Raw genomic sequence first — 22,451 nt, 5'->3', positions numbered from 1 at the left:
AGAACCAGACTCATCAAGCTAACAAGAGGTGGAGGCAAACCTCACACTAACAGGTGAGGGAGAAGACAGCCTGGTGTCTACACCCAGCAGGAGACAGACACTGGGTCTGGGTTTTACTTTTCAAAGAATACACTGCAAAGCTTCACTGGTCTATAAAGATGGGCCGGGGGGCACTGAACCTCCAGTGATAAGCAACTGAATCAACAATTGTTTACAATATTACTGTGTTATAACATATTGAGTGAGGTCTCTTCTGAAAACTAAGGACACACGGTGATCAATATCATTATGAATTGTATGTATTAATCCTACATAGGGAATCATGGATGTTCATGGATATTAGGCTGTACAGTCTGCCCAGACAGGAGGGAATGTCACGGCTATCTATGTGTCTCCAAAGAGATTAAGCAAGGTGTGACTAAAAACAATGGAAGCCCTATTTACATAGAAACTAGCCAGGGGGATGGGAAGATGGCAGGAAGGAAAAATAGGAGGAGGTCATCCTGCCCCTTGAAACAAAAAGGCATTGGAACATTGGAAGATATAAGCAAAGGCTTGAAGCCATCTTTGGCATCCATGGCTAGACAGGCACAAGGGAACAGAGCCCTTGCAAGCTGAGAAAGATGGGTCCTTCAACCAACGGGACCGAATATAAGACAGAAACTTGCTTATGCAAAGATTTTTCACCTAAGATGACAAGGGAAGCCAGAACCTTGTACTTTTGTGGAAGGTCCTGAGGGAAAGGCAGCCATGACTAGGGAAAAAGAATAACTAGTGAGAGAAACCATCTTGAACAAAGCAGATATCTTGCTAGATTAAGTTTAGACTTTTAGATGTGTGTTTTCACTTTTGTTTTACTTGTAATCTTTTCTAGCTTTATTCTTTTTACTTGGCATCACTTATGTCCTATTATTAATAAAAAGATTTTATTCTTACCATAAACCAGCTCTGTGCTGTGTTTGAACAGAAGGGTGTACTTACCCCCAAGTTAAGTTAATAAGTTCTGATGTGTTTGTCTTTAGCGGAACAAACGAATCATATTATTCAGGAGAGGTCTGAACATTGCAGAGCACACGATTTTGGGCAAATTTGGGATTGGGAGTGTGTTGAGGTCATCTTGCTGGATGTAACCAAGGCTGGTGAAAACCAGAATGGGGCTTTAGACTGGTTGCTGATGTCAGAGCTGCTGAACCAGGGCCATCTAAGCACAGAGACACTCAAGATGTAACCTACATGGTGGCAGGCTGGTTGTGAGTGGCCCAGGCTGGGAGCTACAGCAGCAAAACATTGTGAGGCACTGAGTGTTACAGGCCAAATGGTGATAACTCCTCACTGGTTTGGATTGCACTCCTGAGCCCTGACCAGACCGTCATATACTGCAGTACAGGTGAGAGTTCACGGAGCTCTGTGACAAGGATCGGACAGCTGCAGGCTTGATATTTCTTTTTAGAGAGATTCTACTGTAAAGATCACTCCACCTCCCCATGAGGCATCTACCACACCCTTCATTTTCTACCATCCTGCCAATCCTATGACATTTCTGACAGCAGAAGAGCTGTTCTCTTGAGGCATGTCACTGTGTCCAGAGAAACATCAGAGGGTAAGGCCAGGTGCTCATAGGCCCTTCTGGCCAGGCTGTGTGTGCAGAATTCAACATGCTATACAAGGGACTAGTTTATCCATCAAACATACCCCTGCCTGCTCTGTCCCCTTTCTGCCTATGCCAGTCCCCTTTCTGTCTATGCCATACACGCTGGCCCCCTTTCATTCTCAGCTCCCTTCCTTCCCTTGCTAGCAGGGTACTGGGGCAACTGGCTGCAACATCATCTTCCATGCAGGAACCAGCTGGGAAAACTGGCTGGCTGCCTTCAATTCCTTTGACACAACAGCCCCTGGGTGAGGTCAGGAGCAGAACTGGCAATGGAATCCCAACATGATGCATGACATTCCGAGCAGGCCTGAAGACAGACGTGAGGGGATGGCCACATTCACAAGCATCACAGGAGACACCCAACACTTGATCAACTGAGGTAAATCATTAGAGGGTGGGATAAGAATTTGGCCCACAGCCATTCCAGACCCATCCATCTCATCGAGTGGCAGCATGGCATGCCCAAAGCCTGTCACTAATGATAGCATGTGTCAACTGAAAGGAGAACCAGACCTCATTAATATCGTCCGGCCTCCTGAAATTGTAGTTTGGGACCCTCCACCCATTGAAATGCTAAAATAGGGGCATAGCTGGTCATGGCTGAATACTACCCAAAAGCCATGATTGCCTCCCACACAATTTAAATTTTAAAAGGTTTAAGAAGGAACTCTAAAAAACTTCCCATTTAGATTTTTTTCAGCCTCATCCATGCTATGGTTGAAAGTGGGCTTAGATGGGGCCTTAAAGAAGAAGATAAAATAGATCAAAAGAACCGCTGAAAGTTCCTATCTGTCAATTTTTTGGTGGCTTAGAACCTTTAAGAAATTTTGTGTGTCAGTTTTCCAAGAGGAATCTGCACGGCCCTAACTCAATGTGGAGAACTTTTGGAAATCTCATCGTATATCTTTTTCTACCTCACATTATTCCCTTTTCTATCTGTCCTCCTCTATCCCTTGCTCTCCTTTTCTTCCACTTATCTCTCATCTATCCTTTGCCTCTTCCTCTTCACTTATTGCTCTTTTCAATATGCTTGTAAACATGTTAATGCTTATTAACTCATGTCTCCAAAATGGACAAAACACAGGGAGTGGAAGAGGAAGTAAATGTCTCCCCCAGCCCCAGCCCCTCCCCCTCCCCGTCAATTGCTGCCAGTGATTATCCAACTTCTGTGGTCTCCTTAAGGAACACAAAATGGCATTAGACTAGCCACTCCGTGCTTCAGAGAGCACCCAGTAGCAGAGTGCAGTGCTCTGTCTCAGATGCATTGCACAGCCTATTGTATTCAATGGAACACTGCAACCCAGCAGCTCGGTACAGAACAATCATTTCCTGACATCACTCCAGGCAGTTATGAATTCCTGACATGAGTTTCACCCTTGCCAACAGGCTAGGCCACAAGAGTCTGGTGCCAACAGGTTATGCAATGCACCCTTGCATTAGCCTCTGGGAAGCCTCCCGGACCCAGAGAGTAGCTGGATCTTTACAGTAACATATACAGCTAGATACTTTGCAAGCCCACACAAGGAACACTTAATCACAGCTGCAAGTCATCCACTGTAGACCAAGGTGAAGGCTTTCAAGAGTGACTAATGATTCTGGGTGCCTTTTTCTTTTTGAGTACCCACACTGAGACCCAATTTTCAGAAACTGCCCTCAGTCTAAAAGTCAATTCCTCTTTATGGCGTGCCAAGATAGGTACCACAAAATGGTGGCACACAAAGTCACTAGTCATTTTGGAAAGCCTGGGCGTAACAGAGCCACAACAACATTGAGGCCAGCTTCTATAAAGAACCTTGTATCTCTCCCAGAAAGCTGCATTTCCTTATTTCTTCACCCACAGTTCCAACTTATCTCTGCATCAACAGACACTGGTCTCCATTCTAATCCACCTGCATCGGATGTGTTGGCCAAGTGGGAGATTTTGCAATTCAGGAACTGTGAGACTAACATAATGCATTCCCCCGGAAATGATCATACACCGGCTGGTGACCCAACACCACTGGATGAGTCAGATGGAGGGGGAGGCAGGCTGCTTGGAAAGGAGGGTACGTCAATTGACCTTGGTGGGCTAGTTAGCAGTGATGGGAAGGGGAATGCAGGAGAGAGACAGAATCAATGTTCTTTTGAGCACATTAGACTTTCAGCTACACAATAAAATGCCCATTACTGGACATGTACAGCTGACCCTTCTCTTGGAGAGCTACTAACATATGGAAAATGTCCCACTGACAGAACAATCTAAGGGGTGGGAAAGGGCTTACTGGAGATTTAGCACCACTTACCAAGATAGTGCTTGACACAGTCATGCCAGTGGAGATTCAGAAGGTCTGGGTAGATGTCAGGCAGCTGTTTCAGGGCGAGCAGCTTCAGCATCCTGGAAGTACAGCATTTAAGCTCTAAGTCCCTCAAAAGCTTCTCCTCAGACAGGGTGGTTGGGCGCAGCTCCACCTTGTGCTCCTGCAGCACGTGGTCCACAGATGCTCCAGAAAGCTTGGGGAACAGTTTCTCCTTCACCACATGAATGGGAATGAAGATGGCACCTGCTCGAATCACATGTGGGAAGGGACACTTGCGAGTGAACATGAAGGTCTCCAACTGAGACAGCAGCTTGCTGAGGAGCATGCTGTTATCCTGGAAACCCAGCCAGATCTCCTTGCCTTTGGAGGCTTTCTGAGCTTCCAGGATCCGGGAACCATTCTTGGGTTTGAGGGGAGATTTTGAGCTCTCTTTCTGCTCTTCATCCAGCTCCACCCTCCTCAGCCACTGCTTGAGGAGCTCCGGAGATGTTCCGGACACAAAATATGAAATCCTGTTGCAGAGAGATATGTGCAATGCAGTGAAATATTGGCTGGATGAAGTCTGCTGGACAGGGGGTTCACAGTTGCTGGGCAGCGAGACGTTGGCCTCACCCAGTGCCGGGGAGGCCTCTGGGGCACTGGGGGACAGAGACTTTGAAATGTCGGGAAGTTTCAGATAAAGGCATGTCATCTGCAAGGGTTGGATGTTGGCCTGGGTGGCTGCTGGGGGGCCTTGCATCGCTGCTCGGGGGCTGTTGGCCTGGACGGGTGCTGGAGGGCCCTGTGTCACTGCCAGGGGGATGTTGGCCTGGATGGGTGCTGGAGGGCCCTGTGTCACTGCCAGGGGGCTGTTGGCCTGGACGGGTGCTGGGGAACTGTTGGCCTGGGTGGCTGCAAGGGGACCCTGTGTCACTGTCAGGGGGCTGTTAGCCTGGGAGGTCTCCAGGGGGCCCTGCGTCACTGTCAGGGGGATGTTGGCCTGGGCAGCTGCTGGAGGAACCTGCGCGGGTGCCAGGGGACTATTGGCCTGGGAAGCTGCTGGGGGGCCGTGCGTGGCTGCCGGTGGGCTGTTGGCCTGGGCGGCTGCCGGGGAGCTTTTGGCCTGTATTGGGGGCACCGCTCGTGTTGGGATAGATTTAGAGATTTTGTATTTTTTGAACATGAAGGCTGTCGAGCTCTGGAAGTTGCTCTTGTCCCCGGAGCTATTTTCCACTGACAAAGGCAAGGCCTGGGTCTTGGAACTCTCGAACACCCTCTGCTTTTTGAGTGGTCCCTCTTTCGCCTCCTCCTCACCACATTCTCCTTTAGGAGTCACCTCGGTCTGTCCAGCTGGGCTCAGAGGATCATTGGCCTTCACTAGCTCTTTTTTCAAGCTAAGGTCTAGCACTACATCATCTTGCTCAAGTTCCCTGTTCCCAGTGGCAGCTGGAGCGCTGCTGCTGCTGCTGCTGCTCTGTGGCTCACTTCTTGCTGGCAGGCTGCGTGGCAGAATCTTTGGCTTATAGATCTCACAAGTCCTGCTGTTACAGCTTCCATCCTGCTGTATCGCACTGAGGTTTTCACCCATCCCCATCTCTGCTCTTAGGGCCTCGGTTGCTTCTTTCCCAAGAGGCTTTTCTAATGAATCCTTGGCAGAAGGTGGCTCTGAGACAGCCTTACAGTCTCCACTTGCCAGGCTGTTTTGGAAGGGGGACTCTTCCTCTTGGTGATCTTTTGAGAAGGGAATCTCTGCCGATCCTTTGGACCCTTCTATGTAGTCCCGGTAAGGTGCCAGGCTAAAGACATTGTTGATAACTGGCATAGGTGGGGAGGAGGGAGGAGAACCTGCATCTCTCAGACTTTTCAGTCCCTCCTCAGAAGAAGTTATCTGGGGTGAGGAAACAAGCCTGCCTTTGACATTGGGGGCTTCTCCTTTTTTGTGGTGGTGGTATGGAACTGGACTATCAGTAATGACAATGGGAGCTCCTAACTGAGCTTCATGAATCCCTGCGTTTCTGTGCATAGGCTCTTTCATGGATAAGCTGGACCTTCTCTCCGAGTGAGATTGTTCCTTTCCATGCAGGCTGGGTTGTTCTGTCTGACACAGGCCTGACCCATAGCCTGGCTCTCCTTTAGGTAGTGCTTCAGTGAGCCTTTTGGAGCTGTTGGGTAGCCTATCTAGAGCACCAATCAGTTGGAAAGCACCATGCTGGTTAGCAACCTCTTTGCTTCTGGGATTCTCCCTCATTGACTGAGTCTCATGAGAAGTAGCTACTCTGCTATCAATGTGCCCATCATGACCCGCATCTGTATTGGCTAAGGAGGCATTGTACAAAGCTATGTCAGAAGGTGCAAAAACAAAACTGGGGTTCTGCTGCAGATAGTCCACTTTGCAGCTAGAATTCTGCTGCAGCTCTGGTTCGCTAGAAGAAACTCCAGGCTTCAAAGCTGGAGAGGCCACTGGAATTAGACCAGCTGGGCTATACACATAGCTCTCCAGAGGGCTAGCGTAATAGCCTCTCGGGGAATGATGCCTCAGGTAAGTGCTAGAAAAGGGCCGAGGTTCCCCGCTTCCTGGAAAGTTAGTTCCTTTGTAGCCACCTGCAGTTGGCAAGGTCGACAGAGTGCCATTCTGTTCCTCAGCATGAGGTGCCTCCTGATAAAGAAACGTTTGCTTGTGTGAGGTCAGTGGATAGTGAGACACTGAGTAGCAAGCTGGAGATCTATCCTGATAGGCTGCTGTTTGGGAACGGGCTAGTGGGCTGGCAGCGGCAGGCTGTAGTTTGGACCATGTATGCTGGGATAAGCTGCTGCCATGTACATCTTTGACCCTTTTTGGGTTGTTGTACACGGCTGGGTAGTTTGCTTCAGGAAAGGAGGTGCTTTGATGTACTCTGTATTTCTCAAACGCTGCATGGTAAGGTGGAAAGCCTACAGAGGCTGCTACCATCTCTTTAGTGGGAATCCCTGTGCCTTGGTGTAACTGCAGGAAGCTGGGATCAGGATGATGGGCTCTCTTGGGTAAAGCAGTCCCACAAGACTGGTCTTTTGCATGGATATAGTACCCTGAGGGTACTGGGGTTGGTACAGTCCATTCCACTTCCGACACCCTCTTCTGCATACTCTCCATCTGAGTTTGTAAGGACATAGAAGCCCTGGGGTCCACATAGCAAACAGGGCTTCTGTAAACTGGCTTGGGCACTGCCAAGGTGGCATACCCTGTAGGTGCTTGAGCAACTGTTTTGTTTAGAAGCCCAGGTTTTTGCACTGGGAAAGCATGGCCCTGTGCCTGCTGCATATGATTTGCCCACTTCTCCTGAACTACCAAGTGGTCTCGGACCATGCTGTCCTTCCCTTTGTCAGCACCAGAGCTCCGGAGTCTTACCGCCAGGCTCTCAGCTTCTCGTCCATACAGCAGGCAGTTCATCAGCGCACTATCTGTCCTCATGTGCTGGCTGGCAGCATTACCTGGATATTGCATGTAAGATGCAGCTGGACTCCAGTGGGTCAGAGACTCGATCCCATTGGGGCTTTGCAGCGGATAAGCAAAGTAGGTTCCCTTGTAGCTAAAATGGTTTTCAGAGCCATGACTAGGCAAGGGGCTTGATTTACACAAGCCCGTGGGGAGGACACAATTTGGCTCTGTCTCCAGCCGAGGTAACTTGTTGTAGGCCACAGAGTCCAGGTCCTCTAAGTGTCGTTTCCCAGCCATTATAAGTCACTCTCCACCTCGTGTCCTGGCTGCACAATAGGGGATTCACTCTGACTTGCCTGAAAGAGAAGAAAAAGAAAAACAGTGATTTAAGCAAAAGTGGCCAAAACCAAGTCACACAGAAACTTGCCATGCAAAATGTCCTGCCATGTGATTTTTCACTGATAACAACTGGGGAGAACCAGGGGTGTAAAATGAAGACAGCAGGCTAGTTTCATAACACACACAATGCATCTGCCAACACTGTGGCACGATACTAAGCAAAGATGCACTGAAGGGGTCTTCCCAAATGGAGACGTTCGAGCATGAAATTGGGGGCAGTGAGACTTGTGCTGCTTGTGGCATTATTTTGGTGATAATTAAACTGAACTCCTTTGGGTGTATAACTATCGGTACTGCGAGGGCAATGCAACATAATCCCAGGATTTCAAATTCAATGGATGTTACTTTTGATTGGTCAGTTTTTGCTCATTGGCTGGAGGAATTGCTATACCTCATTTTACATTTTTTTGGTAGGCAATAGCTTTGTTATTAAGTCACATATAATGCTCAAAATTTTTATGGCAGTCCAATGCAAATGATACACAATAAATCAAAAGTCTTCACAAGTAGGTTTGAGCATTGGCCTGCTAAACCCAGGGCTGTGAATTCAATCCCTGAGGGGGTCATTTAGGGAACTGGGTTTAAAAAAAAAAAAAAAAAAAAAAAAAAAAGTCTGGGAATTGGTCCTGCTTTGAGCAGGGGGTTGGACTAGATGACCTCCTGAGGTCCCTTCCAACCCTGATATTCTATGATTCTATGTAGTAACCTTATAGAATCTTTATCTGGAAAGATGATTTTGCTGTCAGTATGGAAGCCACAGATCTTGTAATATAGCCCTTGGCTAAATGCCAATCAAATTTTTCATGCCTACACCGTATTGCCAATCCCAATCATTCAAAAATCATGGTCTAGACAGGCCTCACAAAATACTGAGATTTGTAGAAAATACATTTTAAGTTTGTCTTCTACTTTGCAAACCTTTAAAGGTCACTTTTTTCATGCTTTTCTCTGCAACCATGAGGACTATAGACTGTTTAAATGAAAGCTGAGATTTTCATGTAATCCCATGATTCCAAAAACTGGGGTTTTATGAGCAAACACCAAATATGTAAAACCTTGGATAAACTTGTGAGGCTTGGCAGTGTTAGGGGTTTTAATAGCCACTATAGTTGTTTTATATGTTAACTACAATCCTTTTTATGTTGTGCATTTGTATAATTTAGTCTCTGTATCTATTCAGCTGAAGAGTTCTCTGTACTTAACTTGAACCTCATTGACAAAATGAAGGAAAAGGCATGTACTCATAAGGAAATGTGTATGGACCTTTGAACTCCCTTGCGCTAGTCTAGATGTCCAGGACCCCTGGCACTAACTAAGGATGCCTCATACTACAAAAAACATAAATTTAAGCATCCATCATCAATTACCTTGCTAAGGCCCTACTTGAATTGTGGGATGATTGTCAAATAATTGCAGCTGAGTTGCAGACCAGACACGCGGGACGGGGGCACACAGTGGAAGGAAATCACAGAAAAGTAATAATGGATCTTTATTAATTGCAGTGATTTGGAAAAGCCAGAGTAGACCTATTTGCTTAAGAAAAATTTGCTGGAACAATATAAAACACTCAAGTATTATGTTATACCTGGATGGTGGGGGGGTGGGGAGGGGGAAAGAGGGGCATTTGTTTTTGAATAACCTAACATTTTGCTGCACTGACAGCCTGAGCCCCAGCCACTATCAGCTTGCATAAATTGATTCTACTGTACTGGGGGAGGGAAGGGGGATTTGCAAACCTCAAAGTGTATGCAAAATTGTAGACTGTGCAAAGTAAGCTAATTAAAACCAAAATTGTGGTGGAAGCCTAATATTGTGGGAGCCACAATATCACAAATTAAGTAGGGCCTTACTTATAATACAATTAAAATTCTGTGATTGATAAAATGTATTTGTTATTGCAGATGTTTTCTGTGATTGATGAAAACATTACCCATGGAAAGATGTTTTTAAACTCATTAAAAATTGCTTGTTACCACAGCTGTTAATAATAAAAACTGGATTAGAAAGTCCTTTCGCTTTCAATCATATAAACTGAGATACCATAAAAAAAATATCCATCAAGTACTGAGGTAAATTGAGATACTGAAGAGAGAAGAAACACTAGGATACATTATGGGAAAGTAGCTTTTCTCTCCTCAAAGGAATTTTCTTTGTCCTAAACAAATATATAAAGAATGAATTTGGGAAAGTTAGTTGGAAGCAAAGTGAGCTACAAAATTCTCCGCTTTCACATTGGCAATGTATGTTTTTCCATCTGTAGTCTGCATAGTGCGTATTCAGTACCGATCAACTGTATTAAATAAAAATTGACCTGAGTTAAGGTATTTGCTATCACTCCGTATAAATCCAAACACGCAATAGCAGCGTGCGATGGTTCAGCCATGATTCAATCTAACGTTTGGGGGGAGGAGTGTAAACAGTTGAGCCATTTCTTTTAAATGATTTAAAATGTTTTCTCAGAAGTATTTCTAGGCCAATCTTTTTTAATCCTCCAAACATTTTGGGGAATTTATATTATGCAACTGTATTGTGTTTGTACATTTGCATATATTACTCTTGGAATTCAATTAAGTGTAGCATAGGTAATTGGGTTAATTAACCTTAAAGTTTACCATACTCATTTTAAACCAAATGTTATAAACCAGATATTCTTTAATATGACCAGTCTCGATTTCTTATTTTGAGCTAGTGCCTGAGATGCTGGCAATGTTATTGTGTTATCATGGTTTACTGGCTGAGAGCAAACCGAGACTCTACACTCAGTTAAGGCTTTGTCTACAATAGACAATTTTGTCGGCAAAAGGCAGCTTTTGTCAACAAAACAGCGGAGGTGTGCAAGCTACTATGCTCTTCCTGCCAACAAAAATGCTCCTGTTTTGCCACCAAAATAAAACCACCTTGACAAGAGGCATAGAGCTTTTTGCAGCAAAATCAGATCAACAAAGCGTCAGTGTAGACCACTGCCTCACAAACTTTTGCACTGGTGATCCCCTTCACACTGCAAGCCTCTGAGTCAACCCCCCTTATAAATTAAAAACACTTTTTTATATATTTAACACCATTATAAATGCTGGAGGCAAAGTGGGGTTTGGGGTGGAGGTTGACAGCTCACGACCCCCTGTGTAATCACCTTTTGACCCCCTGAGGGGTCCCAACCCACAGTCTGAGAACCTGTGGTGTAGATGCTGCGTTCTTTATGTCACCATAACTGGCCTCCAGGTATCCCACAATGCCTATCGTGACTGCTCTGCTCACTGTTTTGAACTCCATTGCCTTGAATCCATCTACACAAGCATGTGCTCCTCCCCTTTCAAAGCCCCAAGAAGTTTTGAAACTGCTCCACATGGAGAGTTTACATAGCTGCTGCCCAGCTGGGCATGCCAACAGCAAACATACTCCTGCCTGGACTACAGGGGAGGAGACAGATCTCCCACAACCTCCTCTCGCCACAGACCCAGGAGAACTCAGAGGGAATCAAATTAAACACAGAATCCTGCTCTCTCTGGCCCTAGGACCACAGCGGCAGGCAGGCAGGGCAGGCTGCTGCTGGGAAGGGTGGGAAGAGACTCCTGCTGTTGCAGAGCCAGGGAGTGAGGCAGAGGCTGATGTTGGGGTGTCCCCCTCCACCCACCCATGTACTGGTCTCAGCTGAGATGGGGAGCTGGAGGACACCAGCTGTCTGTGCACCAGCTTCTGCCTCAGATTGGTTGCTTCTTGGTGACTGTCTCAACTTGAAGAGACAGTGTCCTGACACACACACACACACACACTCTCCTCCCAACACACACTGTCTGTCACTCACTCTGCCCCCATTTTCCTCCCCACCCCCCATATATCTGTGGACTTCTTGTGTTAGTGTTCAGCAATGTCAGTTCATGCCTTTCATATGGCTCAATGTATTCATTTGTTACAATGGGTTATCATTCCAGCAGAGGGAGCTATAGGACCATCATAGCAATGGCTGCAGGACATCTGGAAATGCCACTTAATGTCAAGACCATACTGATGAATTTCTTTCCTTTTATTATCTGGGGCTGAGTTTTTTTCTTGGCAAGATCTAGTGCTCACAGAACAGGACTGGGAGGGAAACATGGAGGAAATAGAAAGTGGGGATGAAATAAAGGTCTTGTCTACACAGGAGAAATTGACCAGCATAGCTATTCTGGCATAATTCCCCCCTCTGGACATGATATTCCAGAACTGAAAAAAGGGAATTTATTCCAAATAATCTGCTTTATGAGTGGAATACTCATTCCAAAATAAACTCACTTTTACTTCAGACTAGAGTATCCACACAGGGAGCTATCGCACATGATCACTATTCCTCCTCCCCCTGCCACACCCATCCTGGAGCAGGACACAAATCCACAGGATTTAAAAGTAAAAGAGTTGGGGGGGGGGAGATGGAAGAGGAAAAAAGAGGGTGAGAAAATCTCTCTCTCTCATAGCAAAGGCAGCAGGAACTGCCACAGCATGAGCATGGGCTTTATGGTTTGGTTTCTTCCTTTCACTAGGAAGCTGTGTGCAGCACCCGCTTCCTCAGGAGAATAATAGGCGATTGTTAGTCTGAGGCCGGACCCACACGTCTGTATCAGATTATGAACTCCCTTTGTGTGCTCTATGCCCCAGGCAGCCAATTGTACTGAGTTCCAGAATGCCGCACTGCCCAGGAAAGATGCTTGACACCTCATGGAGGGCTATCACTGAGAAGCCATCACAGAGCGATTTGGAGCCACTGACTTTGATTGGCTGAATGGCTGGCCCACCGCCAAGGGAACAATGGATTTTCTGCACAGGGGCCCACAGGTGGAGAGAGAGTGGAGAAAAAGGCAGCTAGAGTTTTCCATCTGAGCATGTGGCAAAGGGACAGAGACTTTATTTGGGAGCAAGTCTCTGCTCTGAGCACAGGGAGCCACATGGGAGTAGGACAGGCAGGAGAGACTCTCTATGGTTGCCAGGTATCTAGTTTTCAACTGGAAAGTCTGGTCGAAAAGGGGACCTGTCAGATGTACTGACCGGACACCAAGAGTCCAGTTACTACAGGTGGGGGGAGGCACCAGGTCATCAACCCGTACCAGACTCTGCTCAGCCAGGGCTGCCTCCTACCTGCATCTCATGGCCAGGCAGACAGCAGTCTCCACATCAGGCTGCAGCTCCTGTCCCAGCCCTGGAGCAGAGGAAGCCCAGCTGGGACGATGAGGGAGAGTAATGAGCCTTGAGCGAGGGGGAAAGAGGTGGAGCAGGGGTGAGGCCTGTTTTCAGCAAGTAGAAAGTTGGCAACCCTAGACTCTGCCCAGCCTGAGACACTGACAAACCTGAGAGTCACAGAAGGGGAGAGATCAGACATGAGGAGGGGGCAGCTCAGGAGCTTTCTTCTTTTCAGAGGTCTGTAGCTTTTGGGTGCTTTTACAGGCAAGAAGATTGTGGCTAAGAAATTCCATTGCTACACCTACGTTCCCTGCCACATTATCTCTGAAGGATCGGACGAGAAGCCCAGAGAGCCCACAGCCTAGCTGAAACTCTGTGGGACACTTAGGAGGTCTCAGACACTGGTTTTGGAGTCGCCCACCCTACCTCCTAAGGAGGCAGACGGTGGGCTGAACCCAGGAGTGTGCTTTATAGGCCCAGAGTTACAAACAGTGACAGGACTCTGCCCAGACCCACCTGGCTTAGAAGCACTTGAGATCCAGCGATGGGCCCACTCACAACTGACTGGTGACCATCTAGAGAAGTACCAGGCCAGCCTGCAACACCCAGATTACAGTCACCTCAGTCCTCCCAGAGAGGCCAGGCTGGCATTTACATGGCACTGCAGCAAGAAGACTCATGCACCTGCCCTTATGTAGTTCCCAAGTATAGTAACATGGAGTGACTCTGACAGCAGAGTCACGTGGGTGTCTCCTCACCCTTCCTGTTTCTGACAGGTTTGTTTACTTCACCTTTCCCCTCTGTTACAGAGGTGCTCTCACAGGAAGCCGGTACTTGGGAATTGGGTGAGAATGTGATCAGGAGGCTCCTTGGCAATTTACCTTTAACCTCCTTTAATTAAAAAAAAGAAAAAAACAAAAACAAAAAGACCCACCACCTTAATGATGCTGGCTGTTTACAGTGCTAAAGTCCTCAACGAAAGAATACTCAAGTGCCAGATGACCTGTGATACCTTCCACACCCCCACTCCCGGAAGTCTTCTACTGCCCCTGAGAGAGGAGGCACTGATAAAGTCAGATGTCAGTTAGATAAAATGTTGCCGCTGCAAGGTCTTTACAAACACCAATTCAGCTTCACAACACCCTTGTTATCAGACCTTGTGTGCCGATGGAGAAACTGAGTCATTGAGAAATAGGAAGTGAGTGGCCTAAAGTCACAATGCAGTTACTAGGCAGAGCTGGGATCAGAACCAAGTGATGCCTCCTAACCACTAGACACTACTACTTCATGGATTAGCAAGATGAACAATAAGCAGGTCTGACAGGAGACAGCAGCTTTTCTGACATTGCGAATATTGGATACCATCTTGTTGCCCAAGTGTGGTTAAGAGATTCAAATTTCAAAATGCAGACCTCCCGATTTGAATGTACTCAGTTGGAGTATCTGAGTTCTGGAAGAGGAGTTTGTGTTGAAATCCATCTATAGTGACCACTCAGGAGCAAATTCTGTAGCTGAGGTTGTAGAGAGATTCCATTTATCTTTCCTTCCTGTTTTCACATGGTCATGATGCATCATCTGGAAAATTGAGGTGAAGAACAGAGTGCGGATCCTAAGATTTTGAGGTGTTCCTGTGGGTTTTTCCTACAACTCTGTTTTCTGGAAATTCCAAACTTTTTAAATTAAAATTATGCAACCAAGCAGTAAACACAATTCAACTGTGTGACCATCACTCCATCTCCAAACCACACAGAAGCTAATTTCTTGGCACAATAAGATCCTGACAACACTTTTGTAGTTTTAGCAGGCAGGGCCCAACTCACATATGTAATCCTCACAATGAAGACAGCTGGCTGCTGTGGTTAACCCAGCCTTGCAGAAAACTATAACAGAAGGGAAAACATACCCTTTCCCACCTCCCGTTCTCCTTGATGGACATATTAATGTCAAAACCTAAGCTATTCTAATGCTAAATACTATTTTTGAAGTGATCAGACTAAGCACAACAAATTTCTTTAACCAAAAAACCAAACCCCAACCCCAAAATAAATTAAGTGCAAAATACAACATTACTGCAATAGTAAGTTTATTAATTTAAATGCACAAAGGACTTTTTCCTCTCCCCAATTCCTAATGAGTTTGTGTTCCAGCATACAGGGTTTTTTTGGTAGACTGAATCACAGTATTTCAATTTGATTATATTTACTTTACGGCTGCTGCAAACTTGGTAGTTGTTAACAGGCACTGAACACCAGTGTCTAACTCATTATGAGGAGACACTTTGAAACAATATTCTTGAAGCTTGAACTGAGAGATGTTTCTCCCTCTCCCCCTCCCGAGGAGGGTTAAGAGGACTAGAGGGAAAAGGCTAGGTTTTCTAGTCCCATCATTCCTGCCATCCCATGCCACTCAGTGTATTGACGCTCTGGGCCAGATTCATTAATAGCATTGTGGGTAAATATTTTTCACTTAAGAACAAATCCCATATAAACAGCCCATTTGATATTTATTCTTTGCTTGAACTTTGTAATCTATTGCTAAGGCTATTTGTCAATTTCCATTATTAATAAAGCACTCCAGGATGAAAAAACTGAGTAAGTGCTAGGTGTTGCTAAAAGCACTTTGCGTGCACAATAAGTAATATATGAACACACTGCTATTTGAGGTAGGGTGCGGGGGAGAAACCTTTTTTCTTTTCCTTGTATATAGTTCAGCTGCCTCCACTGGGACTATAGCGTTAGGCCCAGATCCTGCCTTACACATACAAGTAGTGGATGGAACTACTTAAATGAGAAAGGTTTATAAACTTGTGGTCTTAAGAGTTACATGACTGATAAGCACCTGGCACAGATAAAGCTGCAAAAACAAAAGCTATCGTCTCATCGTACCATCCTTTGCGTGTAGGAAGCGGAGGCAAGGGAAATGCCTGAATGAATTTCAAACACGTGCAGAGTCCTTTGTGAGCGATTTTGAAACCTCTCACAAATAATGACTGGGGGAAAGAGGTGGGTGGATTAAATAGATTTATTCTTGTTTTCAGATGGGTTTTTCCCAGAAGCTGGGGGGGGGGGGGCGGGGGAATGAGATGAAAAGAAATGCTCTCTTTTTTATACTGGGGAAATGTGAACAAAATCATATTTATTACAAGAACTGATCGGTCACAGTCTGCTTTATCTGGCACATTTCTGAGATTTTTAAAGGGTACGGGTGAGGATCCCACCTCACCGCGTTCTCCCAAAATGAGAGGAATTCAATGAAACCATCCAGGACATGTCTATCAGGGCTTCCATCCCCAGCCACAGAGCCTCCTCAGGAGGTTTCATAAATTTGTTTTTGTTTTGACAGCTCAGAACAAGTACAACTGTGTCTATCATTTCAGCCCTCAGGGGCCAAGCCATCACGTGGCCGCTACACCACACAGTACAGCTGCCCTGCCTTTCCTCCACATGATTAGATGCCCAACAACTCAGGAACAATATAGCAACAATGAGAAGTGTAAGTCTCTCAGTTCAGCCACTCTCCTACCCCCATGTGGTATGAGGAGGTAATCACTAACTCTCAGCCAATCCAAAAGAGACAGGTAGCAACAAGCCAAGAGATCTCTAGCCACTTTTTTAAACTCCCATCCACGCGCCAGTTGTCTAGATCTAAGGGCAGAAGTCCTATAGTCATATCACACTTATGCTCCTCTAGCAGCCCCATGAAGCAGCTGCTCTCACTCTATAGTGTACAGGGTATCAGTAGCTGGCCAGGGGATTAGGTGAATCATAATTACATTCTCATTCCTCATCTCTCACCATCCATTAAAAGAGATTTATTCAGTCCCTCCCAGCCAGGTCCTCCTCAGTTCTAGATTCCTTATAAGCAGCTTTGCCATCTACTGCAGAGCCTCCTTTGAAGCTCCATCTGTGATGCTGGGTCCCATGAAGCACATGGGAAAAGACACAAGAGATTCTGGGGCAGGGACAAGGCATGGATGGCAAGATAGAGGAAGGGGTAGCAAAGCTGCTTTTAATGCATGCAAATGGCACTGGACTGACAGCTGAGACAACTCTACAGCCCACATCGGTGACTAGATGATAAGAGCTTTAGCCAACACCACAGGCCAGATTTGAACTGGCAGCCTAAAGAGGTGGGAGGTACTTGATCCTATTGCCAGGTCCTGGATCCCTTTATAACCTGCAAATACATATTTTATAAGACAATGGGCACTGTTTTGGATAACACTGGTGGCAGCTATCATGTGAAAACAAAACTGACACCATATGAAACAAGCAGCCTGCGAAGGCGGAGTCAGATTTTTCAGTCTTAAAGTGTTTTAAAATGTTGCCCACAAGCTACTGAAATTCTCTCTACAATTATGAGAGTTTCTGCCCAGTTGCAATGCCGATTTCATGATCTCAGAGACCCTGGGCCCCAACAAAGGAGATTGGCTTCCAGTAACCTCTCCAGCAGCCTTTGACTTAGGGTTCAAGCCAGCACTGAGGTCAGTGGCAGGATCAAGTATGGAAGATGTCACAGTTCAAGCCCTTACTCACATTGCACAGCTTATTCTCCTGAAGAAGCCCCTCACTATTGGATCTTTCAAATGGAGAGGGAGAGTAAAGCCAAGTTTTCCCTTTCCACAGCTTCTTAAACATCAACTCAAACAAGTGAATTTGGTACTCACTCACTCCCACCCCTACTGCAGGTGTGCATCATTTTTATTGCAAATAGGAGAATTATTTCTAAGAGCACTTGAAGAGTACCATAAGTCGGGAAGAATGCTCTATGCCTGGGTATAGAGCTGGTCCAATAAGGCAGGAGAACAATCAAGTGTACTCTGTATCCAAAAAGAGATAGTACTATCTGAATGCTTGTAGCAAATAAGCTATAAAGATAGGGGATTTGTTTGCAGGTGCTCTCCTATTCACAGATCTGGTTCAAACATACCAGTTTAATTTAAGATATAACAAGCCGAGACGTACACATTTTAGAGCTGGTGGCCGCTTACAGGCTGACACAAACACAAATCACTAAATATTTTAAGTCTAACTATACTTGCTCTAACGATCCATTAAAGAATTAAGAAAAGCTGTAGCTGAAACATAACCAAAAGTTCATGCATGTGTGTATGTACTATTGTCAAATGCTGTTTATTCAATACACACATTCACACAAATGGCATTTCCTAGGTTCTGCCCACTGAGCCCCTTTGTTGATGCAAGTACTATAGTTACCATAAAAATAAACCTTATAGTACTTACTTAGATCTGTTCATCAATGCCTGTTGATTTAAATGAGAGTTGAATACAATCGCTGAAAACGGCATTTGGCCCAGCATATACATTGTACATAAGCCACAGGAACCTAAACTCTCCACAAATGGGTAAGAAGCTGTAACTGAAGCCTGAAGAGCCCATTATTCTCCTAACCATACAACAACAAACAGATGATCTGTGGTAATTAATAAAAACCCAGTACAGTCAAGGGGGGAGGGGCTTGGGGAAAACTCACTATATTATAAAATATATAACCTTTCTGTCAGAGGGGCAGATTATAACCAGCCCTTTTTACAAAATATTATATTGCCAGTTGCTGAAAGTTATTCTCATGGCCACAGGCCAGGCTCCAGTCCAGTCATTTTATCTCTGTTAAGGAGTGATAAAATTGAAGGGAAATGAGAAACAATAAATACCACTAGGGAATCGGGTTTAAACAGACTACAGAAGAATCTAGACACAGAAAATTTTAATTTGAGAACTGATCCTCTCCAGAAGTTATGCTTGCGCACATGCTGGGGCACCTCAGGACAACAGAAAAAAGGCATTTTTTTTAAATAAAAGATTAGGATTCTTTTTTAAAATGGAGAGTTTTCTTAAAAACAAGTGGTTCCAGACTGTAAGAAAAAGAAGGAACTTGCCAAGAGACATCATAGAATCATTTTGTGAAGCACATTTTTGGCATTAGCCCAAATCCACCAAGTAGACTAAACAACTAGCTAAAAGCCTTGGTAATACTCAAGAAAGGGGGGGATGGTCAAGGAATTCTCCTCTCAGATCCCCACCCAGGCCTCTGCACAGTCGATGCTGAGTCTCCTACACAGAGGGAGGAACCACATTTACCTCTCCAGTTTCTATTCCTCCCGTAATCTGATGCAATAACAGATCTTTCAGTTCCTCTCCGCTCCCTGCCTCACACGACAAACTACGCGATGCTTTTTAAGGGGGGTGCTGGAGAGACGAAGCAATTTTGCAGCGTGACTTGTTCTGCCGCCAGCCCACGGGGCAGACACAGGCTGCGGGGCTGGCAGTGCCCTCTCCTCTGAGCACGGGGACAGCCAGGGATGGCCAAATAAGAGACTGAAATGTCTCACCTCGCCCCCAGCACGTTGTCCTGACTTAACCGACTGGCTGCTGTGTGTAGGGGGCTTACCCGTGGCTGCTGGTGCCGGGACCGGCTGCTCCCCGCAGGTAAACTGGCCCTCTCCAGGCGCATGGTCCAGAGCCAGTGGGGGGCTCCGGCGGAGGAAGGGGCTCTCTGCGCTGGGCAGGGCAGTGAAGCCGGGCGCTCAGCAGCCACGTCTGGGTACCTCTCTTCCCAAAGCCCGCCGTGCGCTCCCAGCCACGCCGCATCCACCTCCGAGCAAGGGAGCGCTGGTCCCAGCCCCACTCCGTCCGCGTGAGAGCGATCGGGGCAGGCAGGCATCCAGGGCTGTAAATTCAGCCCTGACAGGCTTTTCCTCCCGGGCTGCTCCGGATCAAGAGGGGAAGAACAACACTCCACCGCAGGAACGGGTTTGGAGCCGCTGCCGGCCAGAGCTGAGAACCCGCTGCATTGTGAATGTGAAGAGGAAGTTAGTCAGTGGGAGGAAGGGGAAGGGGGTAGGAGGATAAGGGGGGCCCTAGGGAGAGGGTGGGGAAGAGGGAGGAGTTGAAAGGGAAAGAAGTGCTGGCAGGAGCTGAGCCGGGACTCAGTTTGAGGGCAGCCTGCCTGGGCTGAGATTGTGACCCAGCCTGGGCGTGGGATTGAAGAGACTCGCGAAGTGTTTCGCGGCCACATGGAGACTTTGCCTCCGCTCACCGTGGCGGGCACTGCGCTGAAGTCGCTGGCCAGGCTCAAGCCAAAGCTGCACAGCATGAGTTGATGAGCGAGGCAGAGCCATGGCGTGAGCAGCCCAGGAGCCTGGCCAACTCCAGTGGAGTGGCACTGAGACGTCCTACCTCCCACTCGAGCCTGGGGCCCTCTGGTGGGGCCTGGGCCCACTGCTCTGTCTAGGTGTGTACCCTTCTGCCACTAATTCCTCCCTGCCGGAGAATTGAATCAGTCTAGGTATCTGACTGGTTGCAGAGGGGGATGGGGCCGATTTGGTGTCTTTCCCTTCAGAGGAGGATGCTGGTGCTCAACAAGCTGGTCCTGGCCATGCTCGGTCAGCGATTCAGCAGCCAAGCCCACCCCATTCACCCTGGCCCACCTCTGGAAGGATTTTTCTGCATGGAGCTACACTGAGTCTCTGCAGGTGTTCTGAGCCTCCCCTGTGGGGAAAGCAGCCAGGGCTGGGTCTGCATCCACAGCCAGGTCTACCTTCCACCTTCAGACTCTGAACAGTCTTCTCTGCAGTGCAGGTAGAGTGTGCAGACACATGCCTTCCTCCACTGCCTCAGAGACCAGCAGCTCTGCTATCTCCACCTGAGACATCTTCCCTGAGATCTTCCTGACTGAGACCTCCTCAGGAGCTGGAAGCTAGTGTCAGCACCCAGGTCCGTAGCAACTGTAGAGGGGGAGGATCTCCATGCCAAACCTCTGCTACACAACCACCATCTACGTGTGCAAGTGACAGAGTTACCCTTGGTGTGTCGGAGGTTGGTCCTGACTGGCACCCCCAGACTGCGACCTTCTGAACTACGCTCAGAGGGGCTGGGTGGACCCTGCAGCAGTTGGCCAGTGCATGGGGTTCTCCACCCCATGCATCCCATCATGTGACCCAGAAGGCAAGGGCAGACTTGACTCATGCTTCTCTTGCTTTCGTCAAACAAGTATTGCAGGAGGGTGCTTTCCACCCACCCCTCACCCTCTGGATCATGCCATCAGGCCCATGCCCCATAAGGCCCCCAGCACACCATATGAGCTGGCTGCACAATATGCAGCCGTTCTACCTTCAAACCATGCCCAGAAAGCATCTGTGCATGCTCATGCTTCACATCATCCATTTCCTTGCCTTCATGTCCTGCCCTGACACCAGGTTCTGCCATGTATAGATAGTGAGGAACCTAGCAGACCAGCCTGTATTCCACAGCTCACTGAGGATATTTGTTGGTGGCTCCTCCACAGAGCTATGAGCATGGGCATGTAACCTGGCACAGTCCATGAAGTCGTCTGACTCCTGTCCTTTTTGTGATGAGAGGTAGATCCTGGCGCACATCTGTGTAGAATGCATTAGGTTACAGCCCTTCTTCTGGCTCCTTCAAAACCTTTTACTGAGATCCTTGCTGCACTTCTCCCCACATCTCCTGATCTACACCCACCTGATCCATGGCCCCACAAAGTCACGGGAGCACCTCATCAACCTCCTCCTGGTGCTGGCCAAGATGCCATCCATCATACTCAGAGAAGGAAGCTGGATGGGGGAGTGGTTTGTGACTGTAGGTTTATTTCCATTCCCTTGTTGGGTCAGGTCTCCAAGCAGTTTCTGTAGGTGGTGTCCCTGTACACCTTAAATGCCTTTGAGGAGCAGTGGGATCTCTGCTTAGTGTCCTCCTCTAGATCCCTTTATTTTTTACCTTTGACCTCACCTCCATTAGTCAGGGTGTCTCCCTCCCCATTTGTTGTCCCCAAAAATAATTTGTGGTCTAGTTTCAGGGGGTAGGCCTAGGCCTACCTGCCTGAGTACTACAAATAGTACTAGAGCTTCAACCCACCAATGACTAGATATTTAGCTAAGGATTAAAGCACCATTTAACTTCAGCTGGAGATTTGTGGTTGCGGACAGGAGTCAAATGAAGGGCAACACTTGAGCTGTACCTGGAATAAAACACTGCAATGAAGACAAGTTGTAGAACCACTCTGAAGTGAGGAAACCTCCCTTCCATGCTAGTGAGAGCTGGTGGAGTTTGGGGTTGGGCTAGGATTGTTTTTCTTTTGAAGAGTGATCTCACCGTAGAGTGAACTAACTTTTATCTCGGGCACACACAGAAATGGCCCTAGAACATCAGCAGGAAGTGGGCTGAGCAGGGGCATCAGTTTCTGAGAATTTAAACTGTCACTCAAAAAACCCCTCTGAATGTGAACCATACAGTGTGTCTTCCTGAGTCAGCAGATTGACTCAAATTATAATTCATATATTTCTTAGATCTATTTGCTATTCATCTCAGTCACATGTTGACTCTGGAGCCTACTTCTTGTGTAACTATTTCATGTCATATATTAACAGAAACATCCAGCTATTCCAGGACTGTGTATAGAGTTTGTTGATTTTGGAAAGAGCTCAGTTAGAACAAACACACACTTCCACTCTGTCCAACCCCGCCAAATTGATTTCTGGGCATGGGTTTACACCACAGCAGGAACTAATGCAGTTTATTTCTGA

At 46.9% G+C, this 22,451-nt stretch overlaps 1 protein-coding gene and 1 long non-coding RNA gene across 4 annotated transcripts in view; one reads left to right on the top strand and one right to left on the bottom strand.

Annotated features, from left to right (window-relative positions):
• Nucleotides 1-20,227, bottom strand: part of C9H15orf39 (chromosome 9 C15orf39 homolog) — a 47,455-nt gene extending 27,228 nt beyond the window's left edge. For 2 of the 3 annotated variants that reach the window (XM_050968789.1, XM_050968791.1), the window contains exons 1-2: nucleotides 19,301-20,227; nucleotides 3,934-7,698 (exon numbers count right to left, since the gene is read on the bottom strand). In XM_050968789.1, the coding sequence (XP_050824746.1) occupies nucleotides 3,934-7,639 (3,706 nt within the window). In that variant the 5' untranslated portion in view covers nucleotides 7,640-7,698; nucleotides 19,301-20,227. Of the gene's footprint in view, nucleotides 1-3,933; nucleotides 7,699-18,990; nucleotides 19,067-19,300 lie in introns of those variants that run through there. The other variant, XM_050968790.1, reaches the window with a different exon arrangement.
• LOC127058612 (uncharacterized) lies at nucleotides 19,260-22,213 on the top strand. The gene is made up of 2 exons (XR_007776404.1): nucleotides 19,260-19,338; nucleotides 20,252-22,213. It is a non-coding gene; the product is annotated as an uncharacterized LOC127058612 (long non-coding RNA).
• Nucleotides 22,214-22,451: the final 238 nt, after the last annotated feature.

The sequence above is a fragment of the Gopherus flavomarginatus genome, chromosome 9, assembly GCF_025201925.1.
Source record: "Gopherus flavomarginatus isolate rGopFla2 chromosome 9, rGopFla2.mat.asm, whole genome shotgun sequence".
NCBI lineage: Eukaryota > Metazoa > Chordata > Testudines > Testudinidae > Gopherus > Gopherus flavomarginatus.
Note: the sequence above shows the minus strand (reverse complement) of the source record. Positions and strands in the feature narration are given on the sequence as shown.